General features: G+C 41.8%; 1 protein-coding gene across 4 annotated transcripts in view; it reads left to right on the top strand.

Moving 5' to 3' along the window:
- The window catches only part of chrm2a (cholinergic receptor, muscarinic 2a), a 66,831-nt gene extending 42,967 nt beyond the window's left edge, over positions 1-23,864 (top strand). For all 4 annotated transcript variants that reach the window (XM_079582287.1, XM_079582285.1, XM_079582284.1 and 1 more), the window contains one exon: positions 22,073-23,864. In XM_079582287.1, the coding sequence (XP_079438413.1) occupies positions 22,114-23,607 (1,494 nt within the window). In that variant the 5' untranslated portion in view covers positions 22,073-22,113 and the 3' untranslated portion in view covers positions 23,608-23,864. The remainder of the gene's footprint in view (positions 1-22,072) is intronic.
- The last annotated feature ends 3,086 nt before the right edge of the window (positions 23,865-26,950 follow it).

Below are 26,950 nucleotides of genomic sequence, written 5' to 3'. Positions count from 1 at the left end.
GTAGCCCTGATCCAGCCTCTGGAGTCCAGCGGCGCCTCTCCAGCTGGACACTCGCCTGCTGCTGATGCCACTTCCTGCCATCACAGGCACACGGAGCTTAGCAGTGCTTTATCACACCCAGTGTGCTGTGGAAGAGCGACAGCATGAGGCCAGCTGATTAAAACCACTCAGGACTCTGCCACGAGGAACACTGTGAACAATACATCTGACAAAAGACAAAACACGAGGATGTCACCAAAATATCATGTAGATTCAGATGCCCTTGTTGAGGAAAACAAACTGGCAAACAATTACTGGTACAAAAGTATTCAGCAAGATTTAAAGATGCACATTTTATTTTATCATGCAAAATACACACAAAAAAACATATGTATAGAAATAAATAAGATGATCAGACATACTGGATTTATTTCACTGACATTTTTTAAAAATAATGGCATCAACAATAGTCCATGTCCTGCTTCTCAAAGTACACGAGGACAATGGTGTCAGCTCCTAAGCCGCAAAAAGTGCTAATTCTTCCCAGTGGAGCCGAAGTGAAGACTTTACTCAACAGCCCTTTAGAATAAGACCTCACTAGCCTTTAACTCCTAACTCTGAAGTCCCCGCAGCTCATGAGGGAGTAAACAGATCGATGCGCTCACCTGAGAGATGGATTCGCTGCTGCCCCTGAGGTACACTGATCAGGCACATTTCACAAAGCCCCTCTTTCAGCTGCGCCACTAATGACTGTAATGGGCTGCAATGCTCTCTGAGACCCTTTATTACACTGATTAGACCAACAACCTCAAACATAATCTGATTAGGAGATGGACACAGCTGAGTGGGAGACAGGCTGTAAGAAAAAAGAGGAAGGGGAAGGCCTAATGTAAGAGTGCATGTAAAGACCATACCAGGATATCGGATAAATATTGAGTTAGTGGAACTTGACACATATCTAAATTATTAAGGTTAAAGCAGTACTAAGTGACTCTTGCCCCATAGAGGCCAAAAGCGCAACTGCAGGTGTCGTAGCAAGTTACGAATTTTTAACTTATTAATTGTCTTGGAGAGTAAATACTACGCTGACAGGAAAGGCGAAGGGAGAGAGGGATATTGTACATCCAATTTATACAATGGAAATTATTTTTTTCACTCAAACTTGGCTGTAAATACTGTTTAAAGTGACGTTAGCCCGCCCTCTGACCAGAGACACCAGGGGGAGATGAAAGACCCTCCAATCATCCCATAAACACTTGTATTACTCCCAGATGGACTACGAAAAGGATTTATTATGGTAAACACGTTACTTAGTACTGCTTTAACACTTGTGGATTATTCTGTTGGATATTTCAAATGAAAATACCTCACATTTAATTCATGTAAATGGTTCAATACCCACATCAAAGTCAATGTAGATCTATAGACATATGCATATAATGGTAAATTTGCTTTGACCGTGCACAGAACTGACCTCTGATTTTGTTCGCCTCCAGTCTGTTACACCGCAAGCACTGTCTATTTTAAAATGCCTCAGTGCTGGCCACAGACAGCTTAGTTTGCCATTTAAGAAATGCACAAATGACCTTTTAGCAACACTATCAAACTTGACTGTGACTGCACTTTTGAAGTGTAACATCAAGTGATTTATTGTAACATATCCCACATACCCATCAAACAGTCTGTGTGCTGAACAGTAGCAGTGGCACAAGTTAAATATAATTGTATTTGTGTGTGTTTGTTTACTACAGCCGTGCCGTTCCAGTTACACTCAGCAAATCAGCAACACGTACTCTGGTTTTGGGGCTTTCTGAAAATGTCCACAGTTCGAACGGACGAGTGTGAGTGCAGGGACCAGCTAATTTGTATGCACGTTCTACAACTTTCAGACTGTAAAGCAAGTTTATTATCCCAGCAACAACTTTTAGGTAGCAATAAAATACTCTATGGGGTCATTTATCAAGGCACGTGCTATTATAGTGATAGAGTTAGGGCCTCAAATCTGATGTGTCGTAAATAAGACAATGCTGTAAAAACATGCATTTATGGCACAGCTGCTGATCCACTGTCTTTTTTAAGTGCTTTACACATTCTGGTAATAGACCCCCTATGGGTTTTAGCTCAACTACAAGGGGGAAAAAAAAAGGTTTGAGGCCTTTGAAACATTATTCATATTTGGTAACGTATTGCCTAAAGCATTTCGCACAGAATAGGGAATCTTTCATTCACTCCATGCGGTGGTACATGTGAATACAATCGCCCATTTACCAGTCCAACAAAGTCCAATTCAAGACACAATCACACTCATCAGATGTGTGATAATGTAGGCCTAATTTAGGACAAACTGAATCAGTCATTCTTTTTTTATTTTTTTTGAGAGATGGTTTCCATGGAGACTAATCCCAACCCCCTCCTTGTATTTTGGGTTTCGTAGTTCACACTTCATTTAGTAGTGCACGGCAGGGGAGGCTCAAGGAATCACACAGAGAAAGAATAAACAAACCAATCAGACAGCTTAAACTAAACAAACATGGCATAAAAAGCTTTGTTAAGGACCATTAAACCTCTCAATTTATTTTCTTTGGTAGAACCTTTTCACTCTAAAGAGAGGTTGTAGACATTGTAAAGCTGAAAGAGAAGGAAAGCAAACACTACGTTTATATGTAAAGTCTAGTCCAACTGGGCTTAAGATTCGACTCTGTCGCATTTTTCCGAAAGAACCAGTAAAACCAGTCTTTGTTACATGACAGCCACTGATCCAAATATCCTTTTGGAGCAGGAGGGGGGTTGAAGCATAGAAATCACAGAAATATCTTTAGCTATCTGAACCTGTTCCAACAAATGTGCACATGCCCGGACTAGACTTAAATTGAACGTTCTATCCCATACAAATGAATAGGGAGCCCAGCAAAATCTCCAAAAGGTGTGTACATTCATTCACATTTCTAACTAGGCTTTGACCTCATCTAAATGTGGTCGATGTGTTTGACAACAGCTGAAAACACCTGGATTGTTCATAATTTGCAATTGCAATTTTTTATGCTTTTAATGCTAAGGGCTATAGGAAAAGTTTTTAACTATAGACATACGCCAGGGTCTCCCCCAGAGTTTAAGCTCAAATCCACTCTAAACTTTTAAACAGAGTTATATGATACTATGGTATGCTCTTTGTTGATGAGGAGTGTGTAATAAACTCAATTCAACATGCACAACACAGTTTTAAATTACACCTGATGGTTTTAGTGACTTTACTAGTGTTTATTTCTTGTTTTCATATATCGATCACGTTTGCTGTCAATGAGAATGTGCTGTTTGTCTCATGACTAGACATCCCAGTTTTGAACCCTCTGTCCCATGTCCCCATAGAGCTCCACTAAACCATTGATTTTTTCCCCCCTAATAGAAATGCCTTTAGCTATCTGAGCCTGTTCTTACAAATCCCTGACCCATTTAAATTATGCAGTCTATCCCCATACAAATGAATAGGGAAGCCAGGCGCAATACTAAAGTATGGTGATGTTTTGTCTATTTCATGGCATTCATATAATTTCTGTGGTTTCTTTATCATTAGCAATATCTTATAAGATGATGCTTTATGCGTCCAGGAGGAGATATTACAACTGATCTGACTGATTGCTGAATCCGTCCAGTTCCCTGAGGTATATGAAAACCAAAATGTGTTTTTTGTTTTGTTTTTTTAACAGAGGCCTAGTTCTTGCTTATAGATAGTTTTGTTTTGTTTATTAGGCAAACTAAACACCATGATTAAGAATTTGTAATTTATAAAATACAATTTTCATAAGTAAAAATTGTCCAACAACAGGTATGTTCACCAATAATGCAATATTTGCTCTATAACTTGTGGTATTCTTGTATTGTGAACGTCTTTGAGGGCAGTCTTTGAGTAGAAATGAGGAGCAATATTTCAGGTTGACATTTGGATTGAATAGGTAAAATGGCTATAGAAATTGTGAAGGTTAGAGATCTAAAAATAGATAAATGCCCTCTCTGCATTCATTGTAGCGTTGAAGGAGTCATTACAACGGACACACTAAAATTGCTTGTTGTATAGATCATGACAGAGTTAGAGACATGCTGAAGTACTGAAATCATCTGGCTCTTCGCTGTTATTTCTGACACTTTGCTCATTCTGAAACAGAAACTACAGTGAATATCAGGCCGTGGATTTAACCCAGTGGATATCAAATGGTGGGTTTTGTAATCGTCATAAAATGTGATCCACACAACTATTGGGAAACTAACACAATACATTGGTTTGTAAAAATCCAATGATACTGGTTGTACAAACAGCACTTACACTAGATTATCAGAAGCAAAAAGCAAGATCGATTTTTTGCTCCTCCCAACCTGGAGATTTTTATCAGAAAGGAAATTGTAAAACATACCAAATCAAAAGGTTTAACTTAGAGTTCACAACGGCATGGTATGGTGGCAATGACAAGTAATGGAAAGCTAAGCATAAGAACGACTGGTTCAACTCTGCTATATTGATGGCTTTTGCTCTAATTGTTTCCACACAATTACTTTAATGTCTTCATTAAAAAGTTTTATTTCACATCCAAGAAGAATTGCTGTTTAATTGAGCGTTAAATAGCTTGTTGTTCCTGCGTTCCACAGAAATTATTAATTGATGAGTAAGATTGTTGTAAGTTTGATAATTTGCACTTTAAAGGAGGCTTAGTCTAAACACTGTAGAGCAGGTATAGTAATAATTACTGAGTCACTGACCATCAGCTATTGTCTCTGATGACATTTAAGACAGAACAGCTCAGTATCTCAGGGATTTACTTGCAGCTTAATCTCTCATCTGGTCTGGCACAATATGATTTTAATTATTCAGGGACTGTGTAGTGAGCAAACAATATTTCACTGATCAAAACAGGACAGATACACCATACTAGATTATAGCAAAAAGGCACTTCCCACCTGTAGCAAATTACATCTATCTGTTGTTATCCGGAAACAGCAACAACAAAATAATAAAACTAATCTGAAGATGACAAAACGCTGTGACAGAACATTTGCCAGTTTATGGGTTCAAACAAGAGAAATACTGCTCTTGAAAAAGGTCAACATCTCATTGTTGTCTTCTGTTGTTCATCAAACCTCTAAAAGCAGCAACTTCCACAACTTGTCATGTCTATTTTTAAATGTGACTTTATCTACTTCATCCACAATGGTCAATTTGAATGAACTGGTACTAGTTAGCGGTAAAAGTAGGCCTATAGGATGTCCAAAATACTTTGTGTGTTGCATGTTGTTGCCTGATTATTAATCCGATGAGTGACGTGTAGCACATAAGGACCAAGACACAGGGAGGGACAGGAGGGACGGATATTGTCACTGCTCACTGAAAGTAGCAAGTGCTACAGTAGCGCTAAAGTAACTTCAGTAAAAAATCGAAGTTTTACAAAGGAAAAATAGGGGGGAAATGCTAATAAATGTACAGACAATAAATATCAAGCCCAAAAATATCGTTTATTTATTGAATGATAAGTCGATATAGTAATTATCGTGACAGCCCTAAGCACAACAATGAAATATCCACCTTTTCTCTTTTCATTTCACTATAAACCAGGCCGTACTAGATTTTTACTGTGAAGACCAAAGCTAATTTGTGACTTACACTTGTTGAGATGTGCCTACAAGACAATCTAAGAACTCTGAGCAGTGTGAGCAGTGTGAATGGATATAGCTGCTTACAACAAGAGGGTTTACTGTGAACAAAATGCTGCTACTGGACTTTCAATCAATCATTCAAACTTTATTTATAAAGCGCTTTTCATACCGAAAGGTATCACAAATCGCTTTACAGATTACAACATTTAAAACAATATGCCTGGCACAACCTCCCATATATATATTCTATATATTAGGATTATAAATAGATTAGTCAGTTAAAAGGTAATTATAAGTAGATTAGCTAATAGCTAATTATAAATAGATTAGTCAGTTAAAAGCTAAGCTAAAAAGGTGGGTCTCGAGCCTGCTCTTAAAAATATGAACGTTCTCTGCAGCCCTGAGCTCCTCCTCAGGTCGTTCCAGAGGCGAGGGCCGTAATATTGGAGAGAGTCTTTTTGTTGACTTTAGGAATAACTAGGAGACCCCTGCCGGAGGAGCGAAGGGGCCGTGAAGGTTCGTAAGGTAAAAGCAGTTCTGAAAGATAAGAAGGACCAAGACCATTAAGACATTTAAAAACCATTAAAAGAACTTTGAAATCGATCCTGAAACACATGGGGAGCCAAAACCGGTGTAATGTAATTGTTTCTGCCTGGTGATCCCTCAGCCATCAAAAAATTAATTAATCAGACAATCAATCCAAGAAAATTCATTAAAAAAGCACATTTCATACAAAGGAAAGTGCTTTAGTGATTATAAGGTCTCTGAAGCACATATTCACTGATAATGATTTTAATATCACATATTGTAATTATATATTCTTAAAGGCTTGTGAAGTGTGATGCAAGCAACTACTTCACTAATAAAATTACATCTTAACTTAAATGTGAGTTTGCATTCAGTCCTGAAATCATTGCAACGTCACAGTGATTTGGTGTTGAGGATAGAGCTTAAGATCAGCAATCCAAAAACGTAAAGTCCTTTGATAGACTGTTATTTTACAACAGGCTATCCACCTTATTCCTGGGGTCGCTCATGCCGGAAGTTGCACGTTTCACATAGTCCAGGGGTTTATTTAAACATTTCACATAGTTTTCTAAACAATCATCCCCCTTAACATTTATAAAGATGTCCTGGGGGGAATAAGGTGGGTATAGTGTGTGGCACATAAGAAAATCCACATTTCTGTATTCATCAATGCATTGGAAATATCCAGCCAGCCACTGCCACTGCTGGATGATACGACAATAAAAATCCAATCATGACGATGATGAAGAGCTCGTCATATTGTGATTCACTTCTTTGTTTAATTAAACTTAAGCTCCAACACATTTCCTCACCTACTTCTTCTATTGGTCAGATTGATCTTTCAGAAACAGCAGAAGTTAATTGACCTTTCAGGAAATCCCGCCCCAAACCGGTCAGTGTCCATTCATACCTCATAGCAACTGTTGCTATACCAGACATTCTTCCACAGAAAGTAATGGCACACCTGTTTCTCCTGGAAAAAACAGTATTATGAGCAAACCTGCTTTTTTTAAGCCATGGTAAGACTCATTAAGCGTCCATCTTGTTGTTTGCCAAAAGTGTCAAGATCTGGAGAATTATGACTAAAATGATACCTTGCGGAATAAGATGCTGGGGAGACTGTAGTCTGTAGCAGTGGGTTTAACTAACATAACAATAACGCTCATATTTGTTCAATACCAGACTAACATAAGAAGAGAACTTACCCTCGCATTTAAGGCAGCTCCAGGGATTTTTTTTTTTTCAATTTCACATGAGGCCTGTGTTTTAGCCTCAATAGTTGCAGTGTCCTCTTCGTTGCATATTTTTAATGTATTCCTCCACTGCACATTGCAACCCATTTTGCTTCCATCTAGAGAATATTGCGCTGACAGTGTTAGCAGTAGTCTACTCCAGGGAGCGGGGCTTTTGCAAAAGGTCGATAAAAAATATTTTTTTTAAATCTGATATAGAATGTTTTTCCATAATTCTAACCCCTATTTTCCTATATATATGGACATTAGCTGACGGATCAGGCGGCATGTTACAATGTATTAAACATATCAAAATAATGGGAGTAAAGCATTGAGAGTCTAGATGTTAGCATATTACATAATCAAATAGCTGTACAGAAGATTAACTGCCAAGGGGCGCTCCTCATACTCATGTTTTAAATATGCAATTGCCACTTTAAAGAAAAGGTCAGTGAAGGATACCCTCCCTGGTAAGAAGTGGGTCAAAGACTGGCCTTTTCATAATGTTCGCCTTTGGGGTGAATCGCATCAAAATTCTCCAATTAACAGAATTAGAGCTGACAGAACATTTCCTCTGGCAGCATTTCTTTGCATGCTCGACAAACTATCTGTCATCTGTCAGGTCCACTAATGAATGCGTTGTCCGAGCAATATGACAGCTTTAGGCGAGTTGTGCCGGGGTGCTCGGCGCTGTTGTAATTCCAGATATAAGGAAAAACACCACTTAGCAGAATTTTAGTGCCGAAGGTTTTTGAGCGTAAAAATCCAGTCATAATATTATGAAGCTGTCAGTCAGACGCACAAGTAATTGAGATACAGCGACTTTATTACACAAAGGACACACTTAGCCTTGATGACACAGTGGATGGACAGTGGATAGATTTATTTGTCTGGCGTATGATATGAGAGACAATAGAGAGATGCAGTGCAGGTGTGACAGAGGAGTTCAAGGTGGAGGTGGGGGACTGCATCAAGAATGGGCTTCCTATTTGCAATGATGATAAGCCGGCTGGCAGATGAGGCCAGACATAAACTCCTTGGACTATGATGTTTGTGAAAGGTTTGGAGGAGTGCTGCCCAATATGAGAAAAAGAAATCTGACATTTAATATGAGTATAACAATATTTACTAGAAAACCGTTGCAATACCGTATGCTGCATTAAATTTTATGCAATGATCATTTATTCATTTTAATTTCATTGTGTTTAAACTCGAAGAAAGTTCTGGTAAATAAGCGCCACTGCAGGTGTTGTAGCATGTTGTGTTTGTTGTTTTTACTCATTAATTGTCATAAATACTGCACTGACAGAAAACACAAAGGGAGAGAGCGATATTACACATCACATTAGCTTTGCCCATTAGCCTGTTAGCTTCTTCTTGTTCGTGATTCTATTAGTGTGTATTGCGCCTCTGGGTCGGAGCAGGGAAAGTTGGAATTGTGGTTTTATGAAAGACCCCCCCCCCAATCATCCCATTAACACTTGTATTACCCCCAGAGGGACCATGAAAAGGATTTATTAAGGTAAACAAGTTACTTAGCTCTACTTTAAGCGTTATAGGATTGACTGAACTGACGGAAATGTCTTCTGATAAATGCTAAAAGAACTCAGTAATTTTGAGATTCACTGTGTGTTCTAAAATCTCAGACATTGATTTAAACTAATATGATAACTATCTTGTATTTGCCATATGTGATCAATATAACTTGGCAATTTCTTGTGCAGCCCTAGTTTGGAGACAGTGTCACTGGTAAAAGAAAAGAAATCTGAAGGTGCCAGGATTGTCTTCAGCGGTGCGGTTACGTTCAGGGATAAGAACATGTGCAGCACAGTGGTTAGCGTTCTCACCTCGCAGCAAAAAGGCCCTGGGTTCAATCAGGTGGAGCCTTTCTGTGTGGAGTTTTTGTGTTTTCCCCGTGTCTGCGGATGCTCCAGTTTCCACTACAACTAAAACATGTACAATAGGTTCGCCTCTGGGGCCAGGACTCCCCTGATTCTTAAATCTCAGTGGGACTTTCCTGGTTGAATAAAGGTCAAATAAATGAAACATGAGATGAGAGTGAAAGCCTACAAAATGATTTGAAAATACAATCCATATGGTATGATTAAGATGCTTGATGCATTCAGGAGCAGAAGGCTCCTTATGGTTCTCCATCTACCCAGCAGCTATTTTTGTGCAGTCTTTTATTTCATTAAATTAACTCCAATAATCAGTATTTAGAGTTTTAACTTTGCAAACATTATTTTTCTAAAGACTAAGAATTATGGATGCTTATTCCAGGCGGGACAGACTCTTGAGGCGATGCAAATAAGAAGAGGGCAGATTGCAAATTACACAACATGTATAATTGATGATAAGGCAAAGAAATATAGAAGAGATTCTGAAATTTGCAGGCTGTTATCATTCATTGCACTCAAACGCAGCAGAAGCAGGGAACCATCGTAAAATGCATTTATTCTAAATTAAAATGGAAAACACACTTTTATATATACTATACACTATTAAACGTATTTTACTTAGACCAAATAGTCTTAGACTTACTAAGTAGTCAAATAACAGTAACCTGTCTACAAAGGGCCTTAGTAACAGCACACACAGTATTAGAACGTTTGTTTTGTTTTGAACCCAATCAGCCTTTAATAGCAGATCAATGCCGCTCACTCATGGCCACTTTTCATTGACTTTTTCAGACTTAAGTGTTGAAGCAAAATGAGGCTCTGTAAAGGTTATGGCCTGTCTTATGTGCAAATTCATGACATATTCTTACACACAAATCTGTTCTTAATGCCTTCTTAGGGAGATTTTTGACATTCACAAAATGAGTTATTTGCTGAAAACATTCCTCTGGAAGAACAAATCCTAAGAACAGTCAGGGCACAAAAAAACTATACATGATCATGCTCATGATGGAACCCCAAATTCTTCTTTTTGTACATATTTAATCTCATCTATTGATAGGAAAGGTGCACTGTTTTGATTAATCGAAATGCCATTATAATAAATGGCAAGTAAAGCACTAATGTACTACTGATCAACTTTATCGATTTGTATTTATTGCCGCGGCTTATAAATAGGATTAAATGCACACTGCTTGGTGATATGGGCGAACGTCGGCCTGGATCTCGCTTGTGTCTGAAAGTCGGACGGTCCCCTTTTTTAGCCACACAGGCGGAGAATTTTAAATGGTCAAAAAACAAATGGTCACATTTATATAGCGCCTTTCTACCTACTTTAGGCACTGAAAGCGCTTTACATCAAGGAACCAGTCACCCATTCATACACGAGTGTGCGCAGACACTGGAGGCAAGGCGGGTGAAGTAAAGGCAAGTGGGCAACAGTGGGCACCTGCGGGAATGGTCTTGCCGCTGCACCTATTTAGTGTAAGCGCTCACATGTGAGAAGAGAAGGAAAACGCTTTCATGGTTTACATGTTAAATCTATGGAATCATTTTGTAATGAGGGCAAATTCACCTGGTTTCACAAAGATTTGGGTGGGTGCTTGAGCCCCGCAGCACCCACAGGATCGACGCCTACTTGAGTGTTTTTTATTTAGGGGTTCTCTTTATTATTTTCTGACAGTGCCTTCTTAAAGGGACTATAGGGTGTTTAAAAATGTCAATATTATGTATTTTCCGTCCCCTACATGTTCCAACAATGTCCTAATGTGTAGAATGAGCTCAGACCTGTTCACCACAACTGCCTCTAAAATCCTGCACTGTCACTCAAAAAGGTGTTAAGTCGGGTCCGAAGTGCCGTGATGCACAAGCTTAATATAGTAGGTGCAGTTACACGTATGACCTGAGGTGGCAGTAGTGAGTATAAAATGGCTAACTTGCATCTAGCCCCTTTAAGTACTGATTTTAAGGATTGTTTTTGGATGAGGTCCAATATTCTGGTATATTAATACCTTTAGTACTTGTGAAGATATAAGTACTCAAGTACACTTCATTCTGAATGCATTTGTGAATTTATAGTATTTTTTAGTTTATACATGTACAGTGGGGCAAAAAAGTATTTGGTCAGTTCCCCTAGACTTCCTATTGGATTTCAGCCAAATACTTTTGTACCCCACTGTAAGTCATTTGAAGGGTTTCAATTGTAGTCAATGATTTCTTGTAGTTAATGGAGCATTGCATGTGTGCGGGTGGCGAATATAAAAGCTTTTATCCAAAGTGAAAATATAATAGGTGCTGTAAATAGAACTGCTTGTCCAAGGGCACCATAATTCTGCTGCTTTTTATCGCTAAACTTCAAATCTCCGAAGGAATCCTGCAGGGGGGTTGGGCACTGAAATCTAGAAACAATGAAGTGGAACAAATCCAGGCACCACATGCTTTATCTCAGTGCCTCTGCCTTCCACACCTTCTTTTCATTTTTGCTATCTGTCTCTATCTTAATGAGCCCCACAGCTTTGTGTGGAGGGACAGTGCCAATGTGATACATCACAAGCAGGACGCACAGGACAGTCAAAGGGCGACAGTGATGCTGGCACAGCGAAGAGCTCAGATAGGTTTGATTATTCACAGCAGGAAGCAAAAGAGCACTATTATGTTCTGGAATGTGTGCCTCTTATGCACCCCTCATTCTACAAAATATGACATTCACTAGCTGAAGGAACTAAATTATGGTATTAATCGCCCTGCAGACATCTCTCTCTGGACTCCTGTATCCTAATCATTTCTCGCTCGTTTTTTCAATATACATTGTACAACGTATATATTTAGTTCAAACCTTATGCACAGGATTCAAACAAAATGTATATGACAATGAGACTGTGTTCTTTGATTTAAGCCAGTATATGGTGGGATCACTCAATATGTTTAGATTAGAGACGGTCAAGTAAAAGGTTTGGTCTTGTCCGAGTTAACTGGATTCCTTAAACTCATTTAAACCTAAGAAGTTCAATTGGAAAGTCTTTGTTCAATTTTCTCTAATCAGTTAATCACAACCGAGGCGCACTGATTCTGCTCCTTGTAGAGCAGCATATGTCTATTTTAAGTATGCTAGGATATGGATCCAACTGCACTCGTGCAGCCAGACTCCGGTTCTCTTTCTATTTTGCACCGAGTAACTATAAAACAAGGAGTCTGGTTTTGCCAAGCAAGAATTTCATTGAGCAGGGCAGAAAATATTGTACAGGTGTTAAGAATTATACTCACTCACGCATTTTACACCATTAGACACCAGTGATGGCAGTGGTTGTAAAGCATTACTATAATCAAAATCAGAATGGATTTTATTGCCATTGTCAGTGAACAGGATCACAAAGAAGGAATTTACTTTGGCGCAAACGTGCAACATGAAACATAAAACTTGAGATAGAGATAAATAGTATCTATAAAAACTTTAACGCGCGGCAGTCGATGCGTGTCTTGAGCTGTGGTGCCGCGGTTCCACACGGTGATGGAGGAGGTGAGGATGGACTCAATGATGACTGTGTAGCTGAAGTTTCCTTAGCAGCCGCAGGATGAACATCCTCTGCTGGGCCGTCTTGATGAGGGAGTTGATGGTTGGCTCCTATTTGAGGTCCTGGATGATGGTGGTGTCCAGGAAGCAGAAAGAGATGGGAGTTGGAGAGTCTGTCAGGGCGAGGGGAAACGGTAGGTCAGCAACTTTCCTGAAGTCCACTATCATCTCAACCTGGACCTGAAAGTCTTGGCGTTCAGGTCCAGATTGTTGTGGCTGAATATAGTCTCTCCAGGAAGCAGCGTTAGCAAGTGTGTCATTATTTTGATACACAATGCTCAAAGGTGATTTGTACAGACTGCTGTATAGATTGCTGTAGCTTGGAGCAGCGCGAGAGGCAACTTCACAAAATGGCTCCTGATCTGGACCACACCATCAAATGAAAATGCAGTGGTACACTAAACTAGGCCCTCGTGGACGGACTAATGCATTGCATTGGTCACACTGACAGTCACTTGACTAAGTCAGTACCTTGCTAATCATGGTTAAATGATAAGCCTACATTATACGTGTTTTTTAATGGTTGTGAGAGTATGGTAATGGTTGTGATGGTGAAGGGTTTCACATTATTGTAAAGATGAAAACTGTAATTGTAGCAATTCAAGATTGAAAACTAGATATTCTATCTTTTGAATGGTGAAAGACTCAGTGTAGGGAATCCACATGGAAATTGGCGAACTTTCAAAACTGACAAGGGCTCAAGTTCATTTTCACATTGTTGTGGGGTGGCAAAGTACAGATTCAAAATGTATTGTGATGCTCTAGATAATTTAGACTGATGGGTCTAAACACTGTACCAAGAAAGCAGAATGCTATGACAAATCTGATATACAGTAAAATAGCTCTTTATCCTCTGTGGCCCTGTAAGAGCAGGGTTTAATTGAACAAAGCTTGTGAGAGCAGGCCCAAGCAGCACTGTGGGGCTCTCCTCCACCTGCGTGAGGCGATTACCAAGCCTGCATAAATGAAGAGGATTGGTGGAGAGTGCATCCATGCACGGGCTTCATGTGAAATCGGTAATGAGCCAGCGCTCGTCTAGAGGCCAGCTCATTGCCATGCATAGTATGGGGAAGCAGGGACAGCAGGGGAGTCCCGGAGGCAAAATGGTAAAGGAAATGCACTAGCCATTCTCAAAGGGGATACTCCAATAGGGTATAACAATCAGGTACAGTCAGCTACAGGCCAAGTATTTTCTGCATTTGTTTATGTGGAGCTTTTGTAATATGCCTTATCATAAACATATTTTGTCCATAGAATGGCAATTTAATGTAGACAACTCAAGCTGATTAGTTACACGCAAAAATGTAGCCCTCGGTGCTTTGTTTGTTGTTGTTGTTCAGATTACATTGGTCAAAGGTGAAAGCGCATTGGGAATAGCTGGACAAATCAACCAACAAATCAGTAATAAAAGGCATTTATAAGCTGTATGAATTTATAATCAAATATAGCAGAGAGATGCGCTGTCACTGTATCGGACTGTTGTGGTGAAGAGGGAGCTGAGCCGCGGGGCAAAGCTCTCGATTTACCGATTGATCTATGTTCCCACCCTCACCTATGGTCATGAGATTTTGGTAAAGACCGAAAGGACAAGATGGCGAATACAAGTGGCCGAAATAAGTTTCCTTCGCAGGGTGGCTGGGCGCACCCTTCGAGATCGGGTGAGGAGCTCAGTTACCCGGAAGGAGCTCGGAGTAGAGTCGCTGCTCCTTCACGTCGAAAGGAGCCAGCTGAGGTGGCTAGGGCATCTATTTTGGATGCCTCCTGGTCGCCTCCCGCGGGAGGTGTTCCAAGCATGTCCTATTGGGTCATGGCCTCGTGGAAGGCCCAGGACACGCTGGTGGGACTATGGGCCAGATCTTGTGGCGGCGCACAGAGGGGCACAGGCTCTTGGCGAATTATTTTCCGAGTGGCGGAGCTATATGTGCCATTCGCCTCCGCCACCTGTGAGGGGGCGTCACATGAGGTGGTGACTGCACTGATGGAAACACGGCTGACATTCACTTCCTCGTTTACATTGCGCTGTCTTGCATTCTTTCTTAAGCCTTAGGCTCTTACAGGTCAAACTAAAAACTTTATTTACCCCATCGTGAGCTAAACGATGTTCACGTCTCAAGAGAAAAAGAGCTACAGTGTCCGCTGTGGCGCGGATCGGCCCGCGAACGCGAAGCAAAACAAAAGCACATGTTCACCCCACACAACCACTCTCCTGGACGCGGAGTCGATCTGGTTGGAGGAAAATGTGTGTCTCCACCCACTTAAATGCGCTAAGTCTGGAGTGGCAAGATCACAAAGTGCGCTCCTACTAAGCGCAAAATGTCACGCTATCGTCTGCGTTTTGAGACACAAGATCGGGCCCTATGTCTCCGAGCTGCCCTGGTGTCGCCTCGGGTTCCCTCCAGAGCAGCTAGGGGAGGTGTGCGTGGATCGGGAAGTCTGGGCATCTTTGCTGAGACAGCTGCCCCCGCGACCAGGCCCCGCATGGATGGACAAAGCAGAGAGATGACAGTGGTGACACTCAGGACTAATGAGTATACAGGTGATGTTATTCCTGCTCCATCCTTTCGGTTGATGCACCTCCTACGGTGCCTTTTCAGGTCAGCTGCAGGATCGTCAGCTGGTACCACCGTTCACTGATGTTTCGCCCCCTAGCCAGTACATCTCCCGGTGGGGGGGCAGTGGCTGAATAGGGACGTCTCCCCGCCACCCCCTGCAGCTAACCCTACTTTGGTGTTGTCCCCCAGATCTCCTCCTTCCTACGCACCCACAACCAGAAGCTTGCCTCTTCCGCCAACTCCTTAATGGCCCTCCTCAGCTTTGCTCCTGCGATCCCGACATCTCTGAGCAAGCGCAGCATGGATTTCCCCACAAAGCCCTTGCTGTCTACCTCTACAGGGTAGATAGCAGCCGCCCACGCAGCCTCTGCATTCTGCTGCAAGCTCCGTGCAGTTAGCTCTATGATGAAGGCCTTTTTCTGCTGCCTCGACCAAAGCACTGTGTCGGGCCTGAGTGTTGTCTGTGTGATTTCCGACGGGAAGACCAGCTGTTTGCCGAGATCCACGGTCATCTCCCAGTCCTGTCCTGGCGTGAGAACATGCCTTCTGCTTGTCCCTGGTGCCCTTGACCTGGTTTCACGAACTGAAGGTATGGTGTCTGAATCCTCCTGGTGTTGTTTGCAGCTACTCTACAGGTCTCCAGCAACTCCGCCAGTTTACGCAGGACTTGGTTGTGTCTCCACCTGTAGCGACCTTGGGAAAGTGCCACTTTGCACCCTGACAAAATGTGCCGAAGGCCTGCACTACCGCTTCCACACAGAGGGCACTTGTTCTCTGATGCGAACCAAAGGGCAAGGTTCCGAGGGCATGGAAGCGTGTCGTACGTTGCCCTCAGTAGGAAGCTTAGGCGGGCCTGTGGGAGATGCCAAATGTCTGCCCAGCTGATGCTCCTGCTTGCGACAGCGTCCCATTTTGACCATGCCCCTTGGTTGCCTTGTGACACTGCCTTGATGTACAGCTGGTCATGCTCTGCTTGCGTGACTTCTTCGGCCACCATAGTCTTCCTTTGCTCCCTTGTGGCTTTAGACCAAAAAAGTGTCTTGCCCCGGAACCCAGCAGTGTGCAGCATAGTTTAAAAGCATCAAAGTACTTCTTTATCATGCTTGAGACCTCTTTGGGGATGTGAAAGAAGTCTAGGGCGAACTCGATCAACTTATGTGGCACAGACCCATAAGCGTTAGCCATGTCAAGCCATACTACATGCCAGTCTGCCTACTCCCTTTTCGCTCGCTGGATTTGCTCCCAGATCATTGTTGCATGCTCTATGCAACCTGGAAAGCCTGGGAGCCCTGCTTTCTGGCAACTTGTGTCTATGTAGTTGTCCAATGTAAGGAAGCCTGCCATCCTTTTGGCCAGAACTGAGAAAAACACTTTCCCTTCAACGTTCAAGAGGGCAATGTTCCTAAACTGACTAATGTCCACGGAATCTTGCTCCTTTGGTATAAAGACACCAATCGCCCGCTGCCACTCTGATGGAATCACCCCATTCTTCCATGCTACCCCTCATGAGCTTCCAAAAAATCCTCACGACCTGGGGACAGTTCTTGTACATTTTGTATGGTAGCCCATTGGGACCCGGGGCTGAGGCCGACCTAGCTCGCCTAATCACTTCTCTGACTACGCTTAGTCTTGGACATGCTAAGTCGAATGGGGTAGCGGGCGCCGCTGGGCGAGGAACATAACCTGGCGATCCTAGTGATGTTTCTCTGGCTGAGTCTGAGTGTACCATTCTCATATGTCGTTCTAGCTTCTCTCTTGAGACGTTCAGTGAACCGCTTTGCTTCTCATCCAGCAACTGGCGAGCATACACAACCCAACAGAGGATGTCATAGCAGGAGTGAAAGTCTCCCAGTCATTACCCGGCCCAGTGCCTGGTCCAGGTGAGCGTCCCCACTGCCCAGGACAGGCAGGTCATACAAGATTTAATATTTCACATCATACCCCTGTTGAAAAGGGTGATTTTGCCAATGATAGCTTTCAGCCGCTGTTAGCACAACTTTAGCTGATGTTAGCATAGCATCTGTATGTAGCCTTCTCTTCATGGCTCGTCTTTTAGCTGCTGTTTTCCTCCAGTATTTGCCTTGGCAACTCTGAATAATTGCATAAATCCCACCAAAAGGCATGATTTGTCCACATTGCTCTCATCGCCATTCTCTGTATTCTAGCGTGCACATCTGTGGGAGCGCCGACAACAACAACTGCGGACCATGTGCAATGGGAATGCTACATGTGAAAAAAGGTACCGTGTTGCATATTGCAGCCAAAAAGTGCTCGGGAGAAGCGTACTACAAAGCCCTATATTTCTCGCGTGTGAATGAGGAGAAGACTGCTACAGTGAGAATAGGAAGAATATCAAAGGCTTATCTGACTGGGCTCCGACAGATGGAGAGTTGGGGGAGGGGCAGTACAAAAGAGGACGTTTAATGTGACATTTTTGTTATAGCTGATTATAATTAGTGGTAAATTGAAAATACAATCAAAATGTTAAGAAGGATGTAAAGGGTGTAGTGAAAGCGTAGGAACCAATAATGTGAATAAACCCTGTTTTTTCTACATATATATTCTTCATGAGAGGTCTCTTCGCATGGCAGAGAATATACTTACTTTATATATAGTACATTTGTTGTAAGCATATTTCATTTGATGGAAATCAGGTCAAATCTCATTTCCTGCTCATGCAGCATATTTTAGCTGAATTTAAGACTCATTCAACCTATTTCCATATGAAATAATTTTTGACAAAGTGTAAAAGCGGTTGAACGCCAGAGACTTAAAGCAACAACGCATAAAATTTCACCCAATACATAATCCCATGTATTCATTCATAGTTTAATGCCTTCAATGAGAATAATGTACACACGCATGCGCACACGCACGTATACACGCACACACGCACAATCTTGTACTTCTGTCTTAGTGAGGACACTCATAGACATAATGTATTACTCAGACTCTAAACCTGAAGCCTAAGACTCTAACCCTAACCTTTATCCTAACCTGATTCTTAACCCAATTCTAACCCTAACCCTAAAACCACATCTTGACCCTCAGACAGTCCTTCGAGGACCACCCAAAAATGACCTCACTCTGTTGGTCTACAACTTGTTGATGTCCTCACTTTGTGGGTCTATAAGTACACACACGCACATGCACATGCACACGCACACACACACACACACACACACACACACACACACACACACACACACACACGCACATGCACACGCACACACGCACGTGCACGCGCACGCGCACGCACACGCACACACACACGCACACGCACTCACACACACACATATATATACAGTATATAGAGAGGTAGGTAGGTGTAGTTAAAGCTTTGCCGCCCAGGCCTGTTTATATTCAGTTCAGGCTTTGGCACAAACAGCAATAAACGATGGTTCAACCCTCACGCTGCTGTGGAGAAGCCAGTCAAGAAATGCGTGTAATCATTGAAAGCAAGGGGCCAAGTGCCCTGGGCTTTGCCTCAGATCAATGCTCAAAGAGCGGAAAAGTGAGCTGGACTCCAGAGTCAAATGGCTTTAAGTGCAGCATCATGTGGCTGCATCACTTTTATTTTTTTGTCCAAAAGCCTCATTATTTTAAAAAGTGAAAAGTCTAAACAAGTCATGGTAATTTCCCCCATAGACATTACCTGGAGTTCTGTTTCGTTTGTTTTACATGTAATTCTGCATATTTAGCCTCGCCCATCTCATAGTCTTCAAAGAAGTTCCTCTGTGTTTTCACACAATCTGTGAGTGATTAGCTTTATGCTCTCAGTTCGCTGTGTATGTAGACATTTAATGAGGGTTAGGTAGCTCTTTTTCACAAACTCATATGCATATTTTAAATTATAAAGTATATGAAACACAGTGGGTTTAGAACAATAAAAATCTAATCCCTTTGCAACAAGCCAGTATTCTGTGTTTGTAATTAATTTAATGCAAATGAATAAAGGTACTGAACAAACACTTTCAGTGGAGTCGTGATTCAACCAGGAGCGAACACATGGGATCAAGTGAGGACAAAGTTTGGGGAAAAGAGTGAATTTTGCCCCATTGGTTCCCAAAGGGCACACGCAATTTTCTGCCTGTGAGTCAGCTCCTTGAATACATAAGTAATACAAGGCCATTCCCAGTCTCATTTGTTCTCGTCCGCTCAGCAACTATGGTCTCAATGCTATCCACCAGGATATACAAGCGGGTTAATGCACAATTAACCCTCCCATCTGAGGATAACACACATTGGACCAGTGCCCCAGCCAGACATGTATCCAAATGTCGAGCGTTAATCGAAAAGGATTCACTCTGCGTACACCGCTGTCACTGTAAGAAAAAACAACAGTTTAATTGAACAATTATACAAATAATAGCTTTAATCTGTGTCTGTCTTTGTGTCAAAACTAAATACATGAAGAGAGATCTTTGCCACGGCTCGGCACTTTTGCATTGACACTTCCAGTGGAGCGCAAAGTCCGTTCACTTTGTGGAGAACGAGGGGAAAAGTTTGTACAATATTGATGTAAAATGACCAATGCTCAAGTCAACACTGCACTGTTTCTCTGGGCGGCCCGAAAATGGCTTTGTGTCTGTCTCCGGTCCTATGTACACTAACAAGAGTGAAAGGGTGGGCACAATTCATGGCGGCACCTACGGGACCTCCGGGACCACCCTGGAAAAAAGGTGAATAATTCGGGCCAGGGCCTGTCAAACTGTTTCCACTTGCCAGTTACGAATCTACTGTACTTTCCACTGGTCTCAAGTCAGCCACAATAGTTTCCCATTAATGATTGTTGGTCAACTTAGACATTTGAACAGTGATTATCTCAGCTTAGCTTCAATGATTAGGGATTTCTGCACCATTAGCTGAGTCAATGTTCACTGGTTACTCGGCGCCTGAGGACAGATGTTAGGGATGGAGCGCTTAGGGAGAATAACTAAGGCAGAATTTGAATATGTTGGTTAAGATTAGCATTTTCTAACCTACAAAGTGAAAGTGATTTAGATGTGTCTGAGATTATTATCAAAATACCCTCCCTTTAATGAGTAATAAATATGATCATGTTAATTTAATTACGTGACTAAACAGATGCAAATTTTGACTGTATATCAATTTATATAACAGTGCCGAGTGTTTGGAAGAGATTCATGAAATAGATCTTATTTCAGCAGATCATCACTTGAAAATGACTACGGCCAAGGCAAAGCAGTGTATAAATCAAAGCGAGCCTCTACAAAGTGTTGTTTAGCCAGTTAGGGTTAAAAAGGAGAAGTGTAGGGTCACTTAAGGATTTAAAGAGTCGCATGAAAGGAATTTGTAAGTGCTTGAACCTTTGAAGATAAAATGTTGGTTTCAATTTTCAGTAATTCCTTTAATGTTTCCATTGAACTTGGAGCGGCTGTTGTATAATTAAAACGTTTCCTTTAAGGAATACATAATTATTCACAGACATGATCTGAAAATGTCAAACATACATATTTTTTCTGTCACATATTTTGTTCATGCCCCTCGTCGCCAAATAGCCACCAATAGCACTTTCCTTCTTCCTCTGCTGATGACACAGTCCCCTGTTCATCTTGCTCCAACCTCAGCACAACTTCAATTTACTTCAGCATCCATTTTATAAACTCCAGCCAAACCTGTGTTTTTCAATAGAATCCTCCCTCTGTGGTTATAATGTTATCTTTGACTCCTCACTCTTTCAAAACTCATATAAATTCTCTACTCGTCAAATACAACGTCAAATGCAGAATTTGATTCTTATATCGTAATAATACTCACATACAACCAAACTACTCTAGGTCAAAACTACAGTTCTCCTGATCTTGAACTACGGCGACATAGCCTGAAGATCAGCATCCAAAACATTCTTCCATAAACTTGATGTTGTTGTACAGGAGCTCACAGTTAAACATTCATAAACCCAGCCGTTTGCTGTGCTCCAGTAGTTACATAAACCTCTAAAAGTCATTTAGTTTGCAGCAGTTGCATCCTTCAAAGATTTTTGCAATACCTTAATATCAGTGCACATGAATATGAATGCTATGAACGGTGTGTGTGAATGAGTTTTTGTGTGTGCTTTTATATTATGAGTGTGCCTTATGACCTTGGTATGGTTTGTCTTTGTCAATGAGAATCGGTTCTCAATGGACTCACCTGGGAAAATAAATACCATTGACATGCACACGTTTGTGCCCTTTCCCTTTTCAGTTTTTTGCTGTTGTTTCTGCAATAATAACAATATCAAAAATCTGTATTCAATAAAATCATTATTTTAACTACCTTGCTTGGATTCCACGCCCCTCATGTCCACGATGCCATCAATACCCCAAAAAAAACAAAATACAATGTGTAATAAAGTGATATAACAAAGTGAAAAATAAACATAAATAGATGTAGACAAATCACATGTTCCAGTTCGGAATCAAACTCTGGCCGTTTGTGCAAAAAGTAGAATTTTAGTCATTGCACTGTGAACAAGTCCCCTTTACACCAACTGAGCAATAGTCAAATAAAAAGTCTGTGCACTGGTCAAATACATGAAATCTGAACTGTAAAAGGTCTACAAAATATCCATCTTATAATAATATTTGTTTTCATTAATCAAATATCATGCTCTGCTGTCTCTTTTCTTCTACAACGTGATTGTTTATTGTTGTTTTTCTCTTTGTGCAGGATCTAACTGAGCAGGAGGTGGCATCACAAGACCAGATGCCATGGATGTGCTCAACTTTACCTACTGGAACGCCTCAGAGGGCAATGACACTGAGGTCGTGGAGGAGAATGAGAGCCCCTACAAGACTGTGGAGGTGGTGTTCATCGTGCTGGTGGCCGGATCTCTCAGTTTGGTGACAGTAATTGGAAATATCTTGGTTATGCTTTCCATCAAAGTTAACAGGAACCTGCAGACTGTCAACAACTATTTTTTATTCAGTCTTGCATGTGCGGATCTCATCATCGGACTGTGCTCCATGAACTTGTATACAGTCTATATAGTGATAGGATACTGGCCTCTGGGACCAGTGGTGTGTGACCTCTGGTTAGCCTTGGACTATGTGGTCAGCAATGCCTCCGTCATGAACCTCCTCATTATAAGCTTTGATAGATACTTTTGTGTCACCAAACCGCTGAGCTACCCTGTCAAAAGGACCACTAAGATGGCGGGCATGATGATCGCAGCAGCATGGGTCCTCTCCTTTATCCTCTGGGCCCCAGCCATTCTCTTCTGGCAATTCATTGTTGGAGGACGAACAGTTCCTGAGAAGGAGTGCTACATCCAGTTCTTCTCCAACGCGGCTGTCACATTTGGCACAGCCATCGCAGCCTTTTACCTACCTGTCATTATAATGATTCAGCTTTACTGGCAGATTTCCAGAGCCAGCAAAAGTCGGGTGAAAAAGGACAACCGCAAAACATCAGCAAATACCCCTGAGCCCCTGTCACCTGGTCAAAGAAGAAACAATGCGCCCAAAACCACCAATAACAACGTTCCTGGGGAGGACACAGGCCACTGTCAGAGTCAGACCACAGACGATGGTAAACTGCAGAATGGCAAAGGCCCCTCTAGCACAGCGGAGGCGGAGCAGGTAGAGGGAGACGATTCTGCCCGTGAGAACTGTGCTCCTGCAGAGGAGAAAGAGAGCTCCAACGACTCCACCTCCGGCAGTGCAGCCGTCTCCAATCAGAAGGACGAGGAAGTGACGCCCTGTGCACCCAATTCCCCTGCTGCGCCCACCCAGGCTGCGCCACGTCAACATGCCAAAGCTGGGGGCTCCAAGCTGACATGCATTAAGATTAAAACAAAGTCGCCTAAGGGTGACTTCTACACTCCTACATCCAATGCCACAGTAGAGATCGTCCCTGCCACAGAGCGCCAGAACCATGTGGCGCGCAAGATTGTAAAGATGACAAAGCAGCCACCAAATAAGAAAAAAAAAGCTGCTCCATCACGAGAAAAGAAAGTCACTCGCACAATCATGGCCATCCTCGTGGCGTTTGTGGCCACCTGGACTCCTTACAACGTCATGGTGCTGATCAACACGTTCTGCTCCAGCTGCATCCCCAACACCGTGTGGACCATCGGGTACTGGCTGTGCTACATCAACAGCACCATCAACCCCGCCTGCTACGCCCTGTGCAACGCCACCTTCAAAAAGACATTCAAGCATCTTCTGCTCTGCCAATACAAAAACATTAGGTCAGCCAGATAAATGGGGGCCTTTGGGTGAATGGTTTAACTTTGGGCCTATGTGCGTGTGAGTGTGTGTTGTCCATGTTAGAATGAGGAGTGCGAGTTCATAAAAAAAAATATAATTGTTCCATCGTATTTGATTTGATATTCTCTATATTTTATTTCTCTCTCAGTAACTAGTTGTAGCACTTTACATATATTTAACCAATCATGTGGATGAAGCGTGTAGTGGGTAGTGTGGTATTTAAAGCTCCAAAATGTAGGACTGGGCAGAGGGAAGAGGGAGGAGTGTAGGGGAGACGATGTAGGAAGTTCAACCCAGTATTAAAAACACACAAAATCTTCGACACGGGAAAATAGGGCTGGCTGAATTCGACAAACCTAATGCGTTTGAAATTCAGTAAAGATACTGTACCTGTATATACTTGTACATATCATCTTTGTGTCTTCTCTGTGTGGGTGCACCCTCACCAATCTGGTCCTATCTGCTTTTTTGTTTGTTTTGTTTTTTGTTTCTGCTTTGTACTTCAAACCAACAACATGTAGGCTTTTTTTCCATAGAGGTCATCCTCATTCCAGCGCGAGCTGCCAGGAATACATCAATACAATCTGTTGAAGCTGCGTTACTCAGTTGTAGCGCAGGTAAAATGTTCACATCTATCTTCATCGCATACATTAAAGCTTTCACAGTCATGTTCAAAGTTGCGTCGGTCTTGGGAGCTCAGAGCTAAGGTTGTGATGATTTTTGGGTCATTTTGTTTTGCGTGTGGTGTGGGTGTTTGCTGATGACTGGGTGTGTGCGCTCCTAGATTGGAGTTTACTTCAGATCACGGGCCATGACCTTGTGATTTATAAAAGGGCTATTTATACATCTTTACATAGTGTCTCTTATTTTACATTTAAATGTTCCCATAGTTGTGTTTATGTCGTCATTTCGAGGGAGAAAAAAACAAGTAGATTCCCATTTCTGATATGTGTTGGTTGATCGCGCTCCTAAATATCTATCTTTTCATTGTGATCTTATTCAATTGAAAAGGACATTGAGGCAGAGCCCCTTTTTGACAAACATAAAATATTAAATATACATTCTACATTCTACAGTAGGTCCTCTATTCCCCATAAGGTGCACACATTTGACTCCAAAATATGATGATGTGATGAATATGTATAACAGTGGCAGCAAGAGGTTGCTTTCTGCAGAACAATGCTTTCTGAGGGCTGTCTACTCAAAGATATTTGTGGAACATATCGTATAATGAAAACTCCAACATGAGGCCGATAAGCTTACGGGACACCTACATTTGAGATGAAAGAACAGCCAATTACGTGCTCATCCTGTGTTCACGTTGTCTATGTACATCCTCCACTCCATTCAAATCCACATGCATCAAATAATTGTGTTGAATATGTGTAGATCTAGCAACAACAACAAAAAACCTTCAATATGAGCATCCAAGATACAGTACCTATTTTCTGCAGTTACCTATGTCACTACTTAAGTCTATAGGAGCAGTAGCTTATCACTGCATGTACAGTGAAGTACAGTACACACACAGATTAGCCCATGTTTATCTATGGCGGCAGCTTCAACAGGAACTGAGGCATTGGTCCAAGTTGATGATCCAAGCATCCGCCACAGTGATAAGTGGAGCCATGCCTGTCTGACATCTGTCACACATCTCAGTACTGGGTAAAGAGCCTTCCACAACGATCTGATTAATCTTTGCTAAGCTGCTGCCTGAGTGATACCAGCAGGGGAGTAAGTGTCTCCCTGCTACAGAGGTGGTCTCAGTCAGAGCTGCAGATGCATGGGTGTCAGCTGATGGGAGGTGAGGGAAGTTTATCGCCTCAAAAGGCCAAGATGAAGCGCACGGTTACACATGTTCGTTCACGTGTTTCTCACTCTTCCTCATTAGCGTGTACGAAGCACCTTCTGGGGAAATAAAAAAAATAATACAATAAGCTCAAGGTCTAAAATTTGCCCTACTCTGTAGATGTGAAATTGCCAAATCAATTCGCCTGGACTTTTATTAAGAAGACACATACCGTATTTTCCGGACTATAGGTCGCACTTGCCAAAAATTGCCTAATGGAGAAAAAAACAACAGGCTGAATAAGCGTACAGTATGCTAGCATAACACATTGATGGCTAGCTACTAGCAAACTAAATAGGTGAAAATAACTAAACAGTTCAGATAACTATAGCAAAAAGAACATACTAAACTCTCGATCTCACTCTAAATCACTAAATCCAACAAAATCTTCATCCATTGTGTCACTTCTGAACAATCGCCTTGGCAACGACCTGGGCACCGTTGACAAGCCTCTCCCGGCAACATGTTTTTGAAGCTCTCATTTGCGAACTCATTCATCTAGCTGTGGCCATCGAGCTTCTAGCCCGTGATTAGCTTTGTTTGTTTTCTTCAAACTTCTTCAAGGCAGCTCGTCTCGTTGATTAATTCAGCAGGTACTTGCAACATTACAAGAACATAATTAAATACACACATTTTAAGTGTTTTGTCTGTTAATAGAAAGAAAGTTGAACTAATGAATAAGATGGTGCTTTTATTTTGATGTGCTGGATCAAAACAGGAAGACACTTTGTCTATTATATATAAACTATGAAAAAAGTGCAACTTATAGTCCGGGAAATACGGTACTTTTTGTTCACAGACCAGTAAATCCAGATGATAGAACTAAAAGTAAAAGGTGTAGTATTCCGACTAGATAATTATACCATTTTAGATGTTGTTGCCAAGGAATAGTAAAGTTGTCACTGACATAGTCCACAGACGTGGCCCTCAGTGAACATAGACCATATATGGACAAGTCACTGCGGTTCAAAGCAGGTCAGCCAAAGGTTTTGGTGCTGGAATCTTTGCTTCCCAGAACAAACCTGCATTGTGCTGTGAATATGGTGTATTATGTCTCTGTTTACCATCCCCGTGTGTGTTTTTATTGCATCACATTCTCGCTGTACAAACGCCACCTCCTTTTGCTCTTCATATGTGATTATTAGCCATCATCTTTATGAGACCATGCGTGCTCATCGTTGTGCTCAGCCCAGTGTCTACTTGCATGTACATCTGTGTAATAAGACCACAGTAAACATTGTCACTGTTATGATCTACAGATCATAATGTGCCGTCAGAGCTAAGGGGCTCGTCTTCATACGGCTAATGTCAAAGGGCTCAACTCCTTTTATGGAGAAAATACACACAATACATTGATCAGAGAGGACTTTCATTCCAAGGCTCTACTGGCTCCACTCTGAATCCGTGGCCAAGACTAATTTGTGTTTAGTTGGAGCGTGCCATACAGAGGTGAAAACTGTGGCATGTTCCCTCTATCAGTGTTCTATC

This window comes from Gobius niger (assembly GCF_951799975.1).
Source record: "Gobius niger genome assembly, chromosome: 2".
NCBI lineage: Eukaryota > Metazoa > Chordata > Actinopteri > Gobiiformes > Gobiidae > Gobius > Gobius niger.
Note: the sequence above shows the minus strand (reverse complement) of the source record. Positions and strands in the feature narration are given on the sequence as shown.